This window comes from Colossoma macropomum, unplaced genomic scaffold (assembly GCF_904425465.1).
Source record: "Colossoma macropomum unplaced genomic scaffold, Colossoma_macropomum, whole genome shotgun sequence".
In the NCBI taxonomy this organism is placed as follows: Eukaryota; Metazoa; Chordata; class Actinopteri; order Characiformes; family Serrasalmidae; genus Colossoma; species Colossoma macropomum.
The window spans coordinates 4259485-4276370 of record NW_023495267.1 but is presented as its reverse complement, the minus strand read 5'-3'; the positions used below and the strand labels follow the sequence as shown (position 1 = coordinate 4276370).

The following is a 16886-nucleotide window of genomic DNA, read 5'->3' as shown; positions in this document are numbered from 1 at the left end:
ACCCTCATCTAACACTCTGAATTCAGTTCAAGAAGGTCCTGCTAATAAGCTGATGAGCTGAATCAGGTGTGTTTAATGAGGCGATGTGCTGAAGTCTGCAGTGTTTTGGCCCATGAGGACTGGATTCTGACATGTGTGATCTAGAGAATGGTGCAGATGTTTTGTATGAATAAGCAGGCATAAGAATGGGACACTTGAATGAGATGTAGGAAATGCATTAACTGATTGTTTTTGTTTCTGAGTATCTCTTTGTCTGGTCATAGTTGCATTCATGGGGTGATTTTACTGTCGCTCAAACCAGATGGGCACCCAAACACAGCCGTCGACTGTTAGACAAGCATTCAGGCAGACAGGCAACTTTGCGGTGCTGCAGCAGTTTCTCCAGTAACACACTATGACAGGCTTTCGTTCTCCAGCCTTACTCACGCTGACAGGCTACTAATCGCCACGGCAACTGCCCTATCAAGACCACAGCCAATCACCATCCAATGCTATCAAACTCAGCTGCTCTTTGCACCAGCTCTTCTCCAATCAGACACTGAGTTGAGATTTGTGCCCGTTCGTGTTTGGAGTAGGCTACATCTGACGTGGTTGTTTTGTCTAGTATTAACATAGGAAAAACATGCAGGACTGCGTGTAAGTAGGCCTGGCTGATACACCAGTGTAATTGAATATTGGTGCTAATCGATGTTGATTGAAGTAACATGATGGTGGTGCTTTAAAGGCTATAATTGGCTTGTTGATAAAGATAATGACAGTGATCTAGAGACGACTAATTTGTACGAAAATAATATGTACGTGTACTCCCTTTTGCAGTTATAAGAATGGATTATTACAGGGCATTATTAAGCTGTTAGGCTGCGGTATTGTGAATTGTCCACTGTTGTAGGGGTGCAACAAACGACTAATTTGGTAGTCGAATAATCTATCGATTACTGAAATGATTAATCGATTAATTGGATTATGAATCACTACATTACCAGATACCCTTTTATGTAGTTATTAGGTTTTGAATTTAGCTTCAGGTTGTTTATGCATTTACTAACTAACAATGGAAAACAGTATAGATGAATAACATGTAAGAAATCACTGTTTTAATGAACTTTTTTGCTAATACAAAATTTAAAAAATAAAACTCCAATGTATTTTTCCTGTCAAAATTTATAACCAAGGATCTGCAAAGTAGCAGCAATAAAGTATAACAAAACTATTATAATAAAAAAAATTTAATTCAGATAAAATCAATCTAAATTTAAATGTTCAATTTAAACAGTGCGGTCTGTGCTTCGTGTATTCTGCTGTCTGTCTACACTTTGCTGCAATTAAATTCTACAGTCACAGGTCTTTACTGAAACGGGGAACGGGGATACAAACTCCTAGCACAACTATCGCTGCGTCCCAAACCACACAGTTCTGTACTTCACATATGACACTAACTGTGTCGTATGTGTACCTCTAATGGTATATGCGCTATTTTTACAAACTATTTAGTGTGGTAGTATTCGATTTGGGACGCGGCGTATCTTACCGAGATGAATCTTCATCCAGTGAGCCGAGTTTCCTCCTCAGATGCTCCAGCATGGACGATGTGCTCTCATGCCAGCCATGGTCGGTTTTACAAACAGCACAACTGACAACCTTTTTTCTGAGCTTAAAGACGCGTAAAGACGTCACCAACTACTCGACTACTAAATTAGTTGCAAACTAATTTGGTCGTCGATTTTAGTCGACTAAGTCGAATAATCGTTGCACCCCTACACTGTTGCTGCTGGGAGTTTGCAGTATACCATAAGAGGGAAAATTATCAGCGTTGTCCATACAGATCAAGTGTCTTGGTGGTTCAGGCGAGTTGTAATACTATAAAAAAATGATAATTAATGTTTTCCCACAGGTGTCCATAGCTGAATTCCAGAGTGACTCAGATACCACAATGGAAAACAGCTTGTTTTTTGAGCATGTGGGCTTTGCTTTCAAACCCACTCACTTGTGCATGTCTGGCATTCTAAAGTCTCTCCACAAGGGGGAACTATAGCACACAAGTTGTGTTAATGTGCAACATTTAAAGAGAAGAAATAACCATGAAGTCACACCAGCAGGAGGTCATGAATACACATGTTTATAGTCACAGTTTTCAAAACAAGAGGTGAAAAGGTTTTCATACATGTTAATGCTCAGTGTTAGTTAATATTAATATTTAATTTTCAGTCAAGTTTTTCAATAAATTTCAGTTCATGTGAAAGAAGTACAAAGTAGATTTAAGCTGCAGTGGACCATGTGTATGTGGAAGAGATAAGGATGATATAACCCAATTTTTTTTTTTTAACAAGACAATAACCCCCAGGCATACACGTAAAGGTCTGTGTTTATGTGGCAGCAGAGAGGTGACAAACTTTGTAAATGTGTTTGATTGAACATTAATGCAAAAGAACACTAGCTATGTGCAGTGCAGATACGAGTCGTTAAAGTTTAATCTGCCTTCAAGCTTCATGCCCAGTAAAAAGAGTGTTATTACATAATCACATGCTTTTAATATCCAGACAGCCCTTTTATTTACTGAATTTGGCGTAAGATACACCCACTGCTTACGGAGCTTTTAACTGCCTTTACCTAGTTTATATAATTGCCATAGAAATGAATCAGCGGTAAAGTGGGACACTCTTGGGGCCTAAGGTCACCCTGCCCAGTGCCAAGTGTCAGCTAGAGGGGTATAAAGCCCCCCAGTTGTGGGCTTTGGTGCAGCTGCATTCTCAGGAGTGATGAAGCTCCACTCCGTACCTTTGTGATGAGTTAGAGCATTTTTTTTGATCCAGAGCTAATTATCCAACATCAGTACCTGACCTCACTAATGCTCTTGACTATTAATGCAGTTCAGTCCTCAACATCTAGTATAAGGCCTTCCCTGAGGAGTAGAGGCTGTTACTGCAGCAAAGGGGATACAAACTCCTTATTAATTACCTTTGAAGAAACAGTGGATGAGCAAGTGTCTACAAACATTTGGACATTCCATGTATTGTTTTTCTTCATCTAATGGGCATTAAAATTAGAAGTAGTCATTTGTGTTTCCACAATAACAGATGAAATTAAACAGGTTTGACAACTTCACTACGACAAGTCTTGAAAGCAAATTCTGTGCCACATGTGTGGATTTTCCTCCTCTGAGATGTGCCAATATGTCAGGTGGGTCGAAGGACAATCGGATTGAATTGAACTGAATTGAATTTAAGTTTATGTCCCCTAAGAGACAGTTAATTTCTAAATTAACGGTTATTGTCAAGGGAGTAGAAAGTAGAGGTGCACTGATCATTTTTATGGCTTTTATGATAAAAATATATTACTTGATTGCTTATTGCTTGTTTGGCACAAAAATCAGCCAATTCCATTCTTGGTTGATTCTGATCATGTGCTCCTCATATAAAAGCATACACACTAAAGCCAATATCACACGCCTATAGCGACAGCACAGTGAATAAAGCTTAGTAAAGGAACATAGTTAAGAAAAATAATTAATTATCACTCTAAGGAAAGGGCCAGATCGTCTAACTGTTATGTGGCAGTGCACCCTCTGTTTAGGTAGACCATAAGAGTCAATCAGAAAGACCCTTAGGCCGCTTTGTTATATGCAAAACAACGTGCTACATAAAGCCAGGCATGCAAGCTCTTCTGGCTTCTTCTCACACACTCACTCACACAAACATTTGCCTGCGTCTAGACATATCCAGTGTCATAACAGCTCTGCATTGCTGCTGTCTAACTGCTGTATTTCATTCCTGATGGCTTGATGACCGTAATGTTGTGTATGCTGATAACTGTTGCTTTCAGCTTGAATTAATGAGAAGTATTGCATAGAATGCTCTGGTGTCTGATCAAAGAGAGCTGCTTCTTCAGTAGGGTGGTGACATACAGCTTTATATTATTTCAAGACATGTCATTAAAGTCATTTTTTGTTTCAAGTCCAAAATACTGCTATACATGTGTTTTTCTGTTAGTCTACTGAACAGCTTTCTCATTACTGTATAGTATGTTACAGGCTTCTGCACTTGGGACAGTCTGAATTGTCCAAATATGTAAAAAGCATCCACAAACATTGAATGAAGTGGTTGATTATACTTTTGCTCATAGCTCTCAAGCTGTGTATTTTTGAGATAAATGTGTTGGCACAAGTAATTTGTCTACAGGCTTTCATTACCAAAAGCTTTCTTTTCTCCATTGCCCTCTCCAGATTCATTTTGTTAGCTGTCTCACATATTGAAAACTACTCAACTCCTAAAAAAATAGTTGGAATTGGGAATGTGCATGACTACTTTTGATATTTGAGTTTCTAAAAGAGATAATGAATGGATGTTTGGGTAGTTAACTGTAAATAAGCTTTGGTTACCATTAATAGCTGATATTAACTGATACTAATTTGGCAACAGATAGAGCTGTACATTTGAAAATGTTTTATTACACAAAAGTAGCAGAGGGAAGGGAAATTGTTTACTGAATGTGGATTAAACCAGTAGGTTTTTTTGTCAGATGAGGCATGCGTGGGGGCCTGTTCATATGACCTAAGAGCTAACACTAGAACTAATCAGCACGATGATTGATGGTGATGATTTGTGGTCTCCTGCACAATGTGTATGGTGTGGTGTGTCCAAAATGTCAGTTTGTTAAGGTATCACTGAAAAAAGGGAAATAGCTTATGTTGGCTTGCACAAGAACTCGAGTAACCGTGCACTTCCCTACCTGAAATCTTTCTATGTTTAAATTGTCAACACAGTAATAAATACAATGGAAGCATATAGATGACTTTACTTAAGTCATTTTATCTGTTGCAGCTGTCTAATTCTATTGGCAGATAACTTTACTTGTCTTATTACAATATACATATATTGTAATAAGACACATTCACTGGATAACATTACCAAAAATATTAGATATTTTGACTATGTTTTAAAAATGTTTCATTTACCAGAAATGATATTTTTTCAAATCAAGTAATCTTTATTGTCGTTTCTCAATATATACAATATTCACTGGAACAAAATGCCTTTCTTCAGGCCCAATGCTGCAACACAGCAGCAGCGCATTACAGAGTACTACACAGAGTGCAGATACACAATAGTGTGAAACGAGTGCAGAATATATAAACACCAGAAAATAAATAGTCCGAACAGTAAAATATGACAATAAATATTATACAGGACAATAAAACAATAGCTCATCTGCTGCTGCACAGTTTGTGTTGGTCATCCTCTAGTCCTTCATCAGTGGTCACAAGGACGCTGCCCACAGGACGCTCTTGGCTAGATATTTTTGGTTGGTGGACTATTCTCAGTCCAGCAGTGACACTGAGGTGATCCACTCAGACCAGCGCAACACACACTAACACACCACCACCACGTCAGTGTTACTGCAGTGCTGAGAATGATCCACCTCCCAAATAGTACCTGCTCTGTGAGGGTCCTATATAGTAAGTGGAGCTGATAAAATGGACAATGAGCGTAGAAACAAGGAGGTGGTGAAATTTCGTATCACGATTATCATGACCAAAATTATCACGATTATCGGTATTATCGTGATATTGTTCAAATGTGTTGAAAAGTAAAATACATAAATACTGATACACAAACAGAAACTTGTTTCACCAATTTGTATATTAACACAAACAGAATTGGCAGCAATATGCACTTTTTGTTTGCATAAACATTAAAAAATAAGGTCAATACATTTTTACTATTACTTTTGTATCACAATACTTGTAATATTCTAAACAAAAGAATAGCAAATGTATTATTATTACTGTTATTATTATTATTATTATTACTGTTCTTCTTCTTATTATTATTATTACTGTTGTAATTATTTTATTATTATTATTACTGTTGTCATTATTTTATTATTATTATTATTATTACTGTTGTAATTATTTTATTATTATTATTATTATTATTATTATCATTTACAATAACTAGGGATTTCCCCTGTATAGAGAATTAAATCTCGACCAACTCTGAGGTGGGTCTTAATGGAAAATTACTACTTCTAAGAAGTGCTGCACTCGGGGGATTTCTGTCTGAACTGCAACTGCAGCATTATTGTGCCGTTGTGGCGCTGAACCCCTAATCAATACAGTGCACCAGGAAAAACAGCCAAAATCACAGAGGAATTGCGTGACCGCGCTGTGAGCTGCAGACAGTGTAGAACTCACACAGTGTGTCTTCACTTGTGGAGCTGCTTCTCTAAAAGCATTGTTAATGATGATCGTGTTTGTTTGAAAAGTAGTGCACTATGGAGGGGACACTGAGTGATTTGAGACGGTGTTATTCTCCTCTCAGAAAGTAAACACTGCAAGCGAGACGAGAAAGGGGAGCTGTGCAGATTGAACTTCTGCAGCGTCTCGTTCCAGAGCTCGTGTGACTGTTAACTCAGAGCTCATTTTGGAGACTCTGCTCCACAGAAATACGTGTTAAAAGCTTTAGTTTCGATTCACAGCTGATTCACCGATTGTTGACGCTAAAAGCTTCATTTAACATTATTAACGAACCATAAACATAAGTTAAACCACACAAACCATGACATCTCTTCTATTTCGCAGTCCCCACAGACTTCTACATTAAAGTTAACCTTGCATTCTCTAAAAAGTAGCAGGTGGTGGTCGCGAAGATGACTCGTAAGGTTTGATGTGTTGCCCCCTGTCGCCGCTATTTTCTTTCGGCCTGTTCTGCAGACAGGGTGGTCATCTGCAGACAGGGTGGTCATCTTCAATTAACTTTCCTTCTGCATCCTTATAAAACCCAAAACATGACCAAACGTCAGACTTGGTCTTCTTAGAAGGCTGAAATATCTCCGAATCTCTGTCACTACATTCCGCCATATTCTACCTTCTCTCTCTCTCCCTCTCCCCCCTTCCCCTCTACACACACACACACACACACAGAGCTGCATCTGAGAGAATGATACTGTCTTTGTTTGACTCAGTACAGCGAGGTTTTCACACCGTGGTAATCGACCGCGTTTTTAACGATACTTTAAAGTTCAAACGGTACTACTAACCGTCATTAATTTTACCGCGGTTTACCGTGAAACCGGTAACCGTTTCAACTCTAATACATATATATATATATATATATATATATATATTATATATATATAGTATATATGTATGTGTGTGTGTGTGTGTGTATGTGTGATGCTTCCATAAGTATTTTGACTGGTGGTAATAAACTGGTATAATGGGATTCAAAATATGACTCATAAACTATGACAACATAGGGAATTGCCCTGAATGCTCAGCCCCGATAAAGATCGCCTTTGACTCAGAATCTGTGATGTATCATGCCTACCTGTGTTGTGGCCCATGTTTTAAGTATGTTGAAACATTAAATCTTCTGAATGTGATAGAAAAACTAGGTATTACAGTTTATTTAATGACTGCCTTTGTTAGGTGAACTAAACTTTGGGTGAATTAAATCTGTTTCGCATCAGTGAAATTTGACTCGTTCCACTTCTCAGACTTTACTGCGCTTCCTGCGCTGATGCAGTGTGGTCTAAATGCGGTCGTTCCACAGCTCTGAAGTAGGCGTTTCAGGTTTATCATTAGGAAACAAGGCACAGACGCTTTTGCTGGGAGAGGGAGAGGCAGGAAGAGACTGATGTCAGACCGGGAAACGCTCGGGAAACGGAGGGAGGAGGAGAGGGCTGCAGGGAGGTAGACCGCCGGCCCTTTTCCTGGCAGCGCCTCTGCTTCTCTTTCTTTTTCTGCCCTTTCTGTTTCATTGAGTTTCAGTATCAGGAGAGGATGAAGCAGCATAGTTGGACACCACTGCTAGAACTGTGATATCTCTCTAGAACTAGGGTGACTTTGGAACAACCTGAAGATTTGTTGTTACTTGTTGTGAACTATTCGGAGCCGCTGCCAGCCATGTACAGTGGATATGGAGGTACTCTTTAACTTCTTTAGGACTTTTTTGTCAGTGAAGTCTGAGACATGTCAGAAGATGCTGAAGGCTCCGACTGCCAGTTTCAGCGTAATGTGATCTTTTCCTTTGTTTTTCTGTGCAAGTGTGTTCAGACATTGAGATGAGGTTCCTGTTGGTTGTGTTGGGAAACATCTGTGTTAGCGGTGTTGGGGAAACGTTTGTGTCAGTACTGTCGGTTCTGTTGGTGGCCTCTGAGTAGAAGTTTATTGTGTATCAAGTGTTTATGGAGTTGCGGTTTTCGCTGTTCTCTCGTCAGTTTGCTAGCTTGTTACACTGTTCGAAGACCATTATTTAAAAAGGAAGATGTTTATGCTGTATCATGCTGATTTATGTATTTTTTTGAGCTCTGTATGTTTCCATGTCTGTGTACATGTTTTTTTTCCTAACACTTTTTCAGTGTGAGCTCAAATTCCTCAACCATGACTTTCTTTCAAAGTTTATACAGGACCTGCCCTACTGAACGAGGGAGGGAGGCCCTCCGCCATTATTTTTCTCTGCAAGGACACTGGAAAACACAGTTAGAGGATCCTCCCAGAAAGATACCAGGTTGCAGTGCAGCTGACTTTTTGCTGAGATGTGCGTCTCTGGGAAATGTGACAGAAAAACGATGGTTCTTCAGCAGTTAAAATGAAGTCAAGTGAGGAATTTGCTAGCAGTTCAGCATTCATAGAGAGATTGAAAGTGAAACCAGAAGAAGTTGATGCAGTTATTCATAGCAACATGTTGTGTATGTTTATAGAACCATGATTACGAGGTTTCATTGTTTTTGTCCATCATGTATCTAAGCACAGCAATTTTCTGTTTTGTTGGAGCCTCAGCAGGAGGTTGTGTGAGCAGAGTTGTCGCTTGGGGAGGGCAACCGGTGCAGCCCCTCCCAGATCTCCTCAGACCCCACACATCACAGGGCCTCACACGAGAGGGGAATGAATTGAAATAATAATTTATGTTTTAAATTGGATTATATATACTTTAGAATTTATGTAGGCATGATATATGTTTGTGAAGCACACCCAGACACGCAAGTCATTATGAGGGGGCTGAAGTGTAGGCTTTACTTGAATGCGGGCCTGAGTTAGCTAGCTAAGTCTAAAGCTCAAAAACAGAAAATGAGAAAGTATAATTTAGGGTGGAGGTGGGTGATATGGCAAAAATAGAACATCGCTGTGCTTCAGGACATTTCTCAAAACACAATATGCATTACAATATTTAGTTTTTCAGTAGTTTAATCAGTTTGAACAGACAAAAAGACGGTAGTGCCACTAAAATCATATAAAATGTAGTGCCATGAAAATACTATCAGAAAGTATCAATACATTTTTTATTCAATGCTTTGCATGCTGCACTGCATACTAATTCCAATGGACCAATCAAATTATGCTCTTTGTAATAACATATACAGTTTATCAGTGTTAAGTATTGACCATACCCATGATATGCTCAGAAAAGTATAATGTCACATAATTTTCGTGATAAAGATAAATATAATATTTCCCACCCCTAATTTAAGTTTAATTAAATGAGGAATTAAACAACTCTGATTAACTGAATAGCCTAAAAAAATGTGGAGGAGGAGGACAGCTTTGCTGAGGTCAGCTTAGCAGAGGTGCTAACGAGGCCCCTGCATTGACTGACTCTTCTGTGGCCTTGCCACCCACTCAAGATCACCCTGTCTGGGGGATGTGTGCGCAGAGCCTGGGAGAGAGTGGACACCTGGATATATAGGCTTTGGAATCTGATGCTCAGCGAGCCACCTCAAGGGCAGCTAACCCAAACAAACAAAGAGGTCAGTAAGGACAGAACGTAGCCTCAGGCCTTCAGCTTAGGTTTATCCAGCAACTTGTTGCTAATGGTGCTGTAAACATACTTAGCAGACACTTACAGCTCCTGGCCAGGGAGCTTAAAGGGGAATTCCACTAATGTTTTCATAATTTATGCATAATTAAATGGCTAAGATGTAAACAAAGTCATTCAGAGTGGCTTGATATGAAATTGTAGACTCTAGTTCTAGACAAACTTGCCAAGTCCGAATTGTTCACGGTGGAGGTGACAGGAACCAGACATCTGAAGAGTTTAATGGCCCTAAAAGCTCCCTCACAGACAGTTATTACATGAAATGGTTATAAACACTCTGCCTTATGCCTGAGACACTATTTTATCATCTTGGCCTAAAATGTATTTTTAAAAATCCATTCATATTGGAGAGGTCCATGCAGTGAATTGTGAGGCAAAATAGACCCAAGGAAAGCTTTTTTCCCAGATTTTATTCTGTTTTACTAATGTATGGAATACTATTGTATGCTTTATTTGTGTAATAGACATTGTGGCTCCTGGCTCTTATCACCACCACTGAAAAGAAAAACAGTCACTAAGGTTCTCAACAATAAGCCATGTCACATCAAACCACAAATGATTTAGTTTACATGTCAACGATTGAATTATTACAGAAACACTGAAATTTTGAAAAATCAGTGGAGTTTCCCTTTAACTGGGGCTTGTAGTGAGGGCCTCATGTGTTGAAAGTTTCTGGAATTCGACACAGGCACATATACTCACAAACACAAAGAGTGTTGAGAGCCCCTCTTGCTTGACTTACTTCAGGAAAGTGAGGAGGTGAGGAAAGGGGATACAGGGAGAGACGAGAGAGGTTTTTTTTTTCCTTTTTTTCTGGCCTGACTCAGAATGACAGGAAGGATATGCGGTGTGGGGCAGGTTAAGGGGATTCCAGAAAACAGCATGACCAAGGCCAGGAATAAAGAAGATAACACTGAAGACTAAATGAGCCACTGATGGTAATCTCATGGCACCAGTTTATATGTGCTTGTTGCTGTTGGGAGTGATCGCCTGTGTTTCTTTTTGATCATAATTTTGTTGTTTCTTAACGGACTAGCCGTTAAAAACATACACATTGCACCCCCGCGACAATGAATTCGTTTTCCTGTTTAATCATTGGCTAGGCATGGTGCAATACCAGTTCTTATTTCTTATACTGATACTGAAACCATGAGTCTCAGCATTTGATGATCCAGTGTTTTTGTCTATAAAAACTGTGAAGCTGAGTAATTGAAGCGCTTTATTTAAAGGGCCAGTATCATGAAAAAATGAATTTCCCTCGCTTTTTTGAAATAAGGAAGTTTGAAGTAATATGTAAAGATTGTTAGAGTTTCGAAACGTACTGTTCACTCTGTACGGGCCGTGTATGGAAACTATGCTGCAAAAACAGTTTGTTCTGAATTAAATATATGTTGATCACAAGAACCAACTAATTTACATATAGCCGCCTATTCAGCCTAAAACAGGCTGGCTCCACCCATTCATATAGAAGTTCTAGGGCGCGTTTCAGCTATTTTTTGTTTGTTTTGTTTTGGTTTGGTTTTTCTGAATGAGGCGCAGCCAATTGTAACAGTTCATTTGTCATGTCAGTCTTAAAGGCATAGTAACAAAATGGCTTGTTTAATTCTAAAGCGAGGATGGAAAATAGTCATGCAAATGAATTATAACCTTTTTTTTTGTACCTCAAGGGTAAGAAGATGTAGGCTTTGGGCCCTTTAAGATACGGTACCTAAAGCTACTATGCTCAAACAGTGTACTACACTACAAATACATAGCCAACAACATGAGCTTTTTATTCAGCAACAAACAGAAATATCACATCCAGTACAAACAGGCAAATGTAGTCTATTTAAAGTACAGGAATTTAATAAAATAAATCTCAGATTTGTAACATAACTGTTTTTTCCCTCTGATTTCCGATCCAGCATTTTCTGCTGCTGTCAGTCGTGTGTTGATACTGTGTATAGCATCGTTGCCGCCTCTATTACCACCTATTGTCTGGCTTACAGGCCAGTTTCCTGGTTTATTTGCTTATAACTGGAATTTAGGTTACTGGTGCAGTTGAGTGAGTGGGATGTGAGTGTCTGCTGGCCACTGGCAGATCAGTAGCTTGACCGTAATACTTTAGTGTTGTTTTAGGAACAGCCTGGATCTTTTTGCTGTTGTTTTTGGGTGCAGCTTTGTTCTCTATTCCTTGGCTCCTGTAGTCTGGGTGCTAAGTGCTGTGCCACCCCTTGTTTAGTGGCCACAGCACCCAGCTTATCAGGGATATGAATGGAATGTGTATTGGAATGTGTATTTGTGTCTGGCTTCAGTAAAATGGCTGTTCATTTGTTGTCAGCCCAGTGTTAATACACCTCTCATTCTCTTTGAGGAATCGCTGCACAATCTGGGTGACTTTTCCTCAAGCACTTTTATTTTGTTGAAGGTGTTGCACATCCAGAAAGTAGTGCATTCCTGTAGAATTTTTGAAGTGTTTCTGCAGTTCTGTTCTTTGATCTTGTGCAAATGAGGGGAAAATAATGCGCTAAGTTGCGGAGTGGTTTATATGGAGCACAAACTCCCTACATCCTCTGTAAACTGGGTCAGGTTGACTGTGTATTCACTTTCTAAATATGATGCACCATTGAAGTTCAACCCTTTCAGCTTTTTAGATTTTCAGGTCAGTACTCCATACATTAATGCTTTGATTTCTATGTATTTCATACATGTAAATGTTGGTTTAATGTATATGTACAACTGAAGGCAAAAGTTTGAGTGTTCCTAGTACGCTTTGTTAATTTTCTAAGTGAAGTCCTCTACAGAGAACACACTTCCGCATGTTTTAGTTCACAATTACTGTTTTTTGTGCTGAATTTAACATATTGGACAAAAAAGCTGTGGCACATAATGTTAAATTATGGATTTTTTCTGCAATATATTAAACATCAAATAAATTGTCAGTTAACAGCTGCATAAAATGTCATGTTTAAGGGTGTTCTATGTAAAGGATGTGTTATCTTATATTCACAGAAAATCTACAAAACGTGGTTTGGCCCAGGGTGTTCAAACTTTTGCATATAACTGTATGGTATTAAAGGGCTGACGTGGCAGACAGATTCAGATTCAGCTGTCTGGAACTGGTACAGCTCAACGTAGTTCTGTTCATTTCCTTTATAGTTAATGACAGAAAGGAAAAATAATTTATTTAAAAAGTGTAGCGTGTCTACAACTGTAGCTTTATTTGGGTTCATTTGAGCTGCTGTCCTCCCAGTGGGATTTAATTTAGTATCAGACTTTTATTTTGGATGAGAAAATACTGGGAGAGGGAATCTCCAGAGAACAGGCAGCATACAGATTGGAGGGGGAGAGAATGGAACTGTCTGGCTTTTAAATAACACATATTTCACATAGATCTGAGCAGCTCGTTGAATGATATCCTCTATATCTTGCATGTTAATAATAATTAGAGACTGTTCAGTTTTAAATCATAGTCCTAAAGCTGAGTGTGTGGAAAAATACTTTAAAAGCACTAAAAGAGGCTGAGTTACTGGTCCCGTCATAGAAAACATTTCAGTGTCGGTAGATAAGTGTTTATGTGACCATCAATGCAGATAGGGAAGAATGATTAGTTATAAGTAGCAGAATCAGGAGTGTAGCCAATAGGTGGCCAGGCTGGCCAGTGCCACCATAGCATTGAAGCCTGGCTACCCTTCTGACCACTTAGTTAAACAAAGTGAGAAGGTTCAGTCACGGTGGGCAGTATGGCAAATATATCACAATACTTCAAGACATTTTCACGATAAAATATTTTGACACACAGACACTATACAGTAGCAGTGCCACATTTAAACACTTTCAGCTCTCATCCGCCATATATTATCTTTAACATCTGCATTTTTTAGTCAGCATTTGTTTGTTGTATAAGCTTTTGGGCTCTACAACAGGAGTTCTGCTGCCATCCTGACACACACACTTTACCGCATCTGCGCAACACAGAAAATAGAGCAGGCTCCATATAAAGATTTACTCTGCATCACAGTCTGTCAGTTTCAGACTCGGTGTGAAAGTCTGCATAAATATATGTGTGTTCATTTTGAAAGCTTGATGTGATAGCTGATCAATCTCCAGAAATTATCATGATAACGATAAAATTTCATCGTATTGCCCACCTCTAACGGTCAGTCAATCAATAAATCAGTCACTATACAGAAGGTGTCCTACCTTCACTGTGAATGGTTACATTTATGGTGAAAATCTGTCATCAGGGTAGTTATTAATCAGATCACTCTGCACTCATTATTCAGTACAGCTCACTGTGATCATCTGCTTTGCTGAGCAAACAGACCAATATTACTTTCAATAAACTGAAAGACAAAACCTTGCGTTGACTAAGTTTAACTAATTTTATTTTTTTGTTATGTATGATGTAGCCTCGATATACACACAGAGTCAAGATTAATAGTGCTCTTTTACTTTTTTACTTTGCCACCCCAATAAAACCACTGGGTCTAATCTTGCCAGCCCATTGTGACGTTCTGGCTGCGCCTCTGAGCAGAGCTGTTAGAGTAAGAAACACAGCAACATTGCAAAGAAACTCTCATGCTGTTTTTGTGTTTGGGTGAGGCTAGTTCAACAGCTTGCATCCTATTCCAGTCATTTTGTGATGGGTGCTAGTGGGTGGCCCCCCATTTGCTTTGTTGTTCTGGAATGGTCCTAGAACAAGGCTGGACAGACAGAACAATATAGTCACCCTGATCCACAGGCTTCTGAACCTGCCGATCAGGCCAGCCTTGATTATCATAGAAGCCGATGGAAGGCTATGGATATGCAGAGGAGTTGTCCAGTTACTCCATAGTCAGTGGTTCTGGGGAAGACCTGATCCTGTGGTGTTTGTTCCATGAGTGACTCTCCATCTCAGGCAGGTAGGAACTGCACTGCACCGAGCAGAAGAAGACTGGGGGCTTGAGCTTTGTGAGCTGAGGCCTATTTTTTCCCCCATGGAAGCTTCCAGAGCTTTTTTAGGGGCGGTAGGACAGAGAGAGAAAGAGAGAGGCTTGAGCCTCAGGCAGACTGCAGTAAGGGGAAGTAATGTGTCGCTTGAATGTGCCTTGTTTACTTGGGGACGAGCAAGAGGAGGAGGATCCAGCTGAAGGTGTGTGAATGGCTGTTGTGCTCCTTCATCGTGCAAACCGCGCTCAGTGAAAGAGATTTATTTTGTTGATGGTGGCTATCAGTGGAAGCCAGCAGACTTGCTTATACAAACAAATGTTTAGAAATCATCTGCTGTTATAGCCAGCAGTAGCTGTTAGTTTGTTATCCTATTTCATTGGTACCTCCACACAAGGGTAAAATGAGGTATGTGAGGAAAAAAGAGAAGAGATGTCTGTCACTGGTCAGCTGCAGATGTTGTTTTCCTGGCTCTGCTGTGTCAGAGGGTAGAATATCCTAACAGCTTTTTCCTTCAGGCTTGAACTGTTTCCTTTCCTGCAGGCCTGACCCAGGTTAGCAGCTTTTGTTTTTGTAGCATCTCAGTGTGTAGCCCTAGCAATCTTTGCCCTCTGATTGATCAAGGAAATAACAGCCTTATCAGAAAGTTTATTTAAATATTTATTCATCCTTATCTCTTCCTCCGCTCAGGAAACATTTATATTGCATGATTACATATTTTGCCTAATGAACATTTTAGACTTTTAGACTAAAGTAGACCTTTCTCACCCTTCTGGTTAAATCATTTTGGAAGGGAGTGGATCCAACTATGTGGGAGTTTTCGTCTGAGGGACAAAAGTTATTGTAGCTCAGAGTGAGTAATGAAGTCAAGCTTTAAAGCTGTTGTTATTTTTTTCTGTGCGACAAACTGGAGCCTTTGCTCTCTGGGGGAAGTCTGGGGAAGGCAAGCTAGTGGCTCTTTCTCTTTAGCCCCAGCTGGATGGCTCTCAGATTATCCATGGGTCATTAAAATGTATTAAAAAGCATTAAATCAATTTTGCGAAAATGAAAGTGTTAAATGGCATTTAAGCTTGAGTGTCTGAAACGTTTTCATTTTTATATTAGTAATTTAACTGAAATATGTCTCTTTATTTTGTGGAATCTTAGAACTCTGTGGTCGCTTGCAAAAAACATCTTAAGTGAATTTTGACCCTTTTTTCCCTTTATTTTATATGAGATTTGTAAAATCTCATTTAAAATAATGCAAGTGCCCACTGATCTTTTTTATTTGTTTTAGCCGAAGTTCCCATCAAGACTGTCTGCTTTGTAAATGTAGGTATTCCATAGCCTGGATGGGGTACCAACTGGCTCAAATCAGCATTAAAACAGTCTCAAATTGGCCATTAAAATGTCTTAAAAGGCATCAGTTTTAATTTGCTGATACCTGCAGGTATGCTGCCTCTTTCTCCAGGCACAGAGGGTGGAATTACCCACCCTGGCTTTGGTTCTGTCTGAGTAAGTAAGCTGTACATGGCTGAAAGACTGTGGTCAGCATGGCTAGTCATAGGTGCTCTTCAGGGGCTCATTATGGCTATTACTTGTGGAGTGGCCATGTTGGAGTTCTTTATGAAGTGTTAGAAGCTTGGCTTGCATGGTTTCCTGCTGCCGCTCCCATGGGTTTAAAATAAACCTTGATTTCCTTCCTCAGGCCAGCAATGCGTCTGTTTCCGAGGAACTGCCCATCTCTGTTGAACGACTCACTAGAGCTCTGACCAGCTAAACTGACGAAACGAATAAAAAAGAAAACTCAGAGTGGCAAATGCTGACTCACTGCTCCACTGATACTTCCAGTCGTTCTGGCACTTCAAATTAGCATAATTGCTATGATGTGCCTCTTAAGCAGTTTCTGGTGAAAGCCTTCTTCTTGTCTCTGTTGAAACAAACAGTGAGAAGAGCTCTCGTACATTAGCATGCCTTGAACGGAACCTACAGTTGTGTCCAAGTTCCTCTTGGCTGCTTCAGCAGTGGTGCGGAGTGAAGACATTTGAGGCCGTGGCATTGGAAGTGGCAGAGTCACAGTTGAGGCTTTGTGCCACAGACAAGAGGGAGAACAGAAAAGAGTGGTGGAGTGATTATTTGACAAATAGTGGCTGTAGAAATCCAAATCTCTGAGGGGGAAAAAAACTA

The 16886-nt window shown here is 39.6% G+C and overlaps 1 protein-coding gene across 6 annotated transcripts in view; it reads left to right on the top strand.

Moving 5' to 3' along the window:
• ripor1 (RHO family interacting cell polarization regulator 1) overlaps positions 1-16886 on the top strand; it is a 75605-nt gene that overhangs the window by 27406 nt on the left and 31313 nt on the right. The window contains exon 1 of one of the 6 annotated variants that reach the window (XM_036561656.1): positions 7630-7922. The exons of 4 other annotated variants lie outside the window; for them this stretch is intronic. In XM_036561656.1, coding sequence (XP_036417549.1) covers positions 7904-7922 — 19 coding nt within the window. In that variant the 5' untranslated portion in view covers positions 7630-7903. Of the gene's footprint in view, positions 1-7629; positions 7923-14685; positions 14926-16886 lie in introns of those variants that run through there. One more of the 6 variants, XM_036561655.1, reaches the window with a different exon arrangement.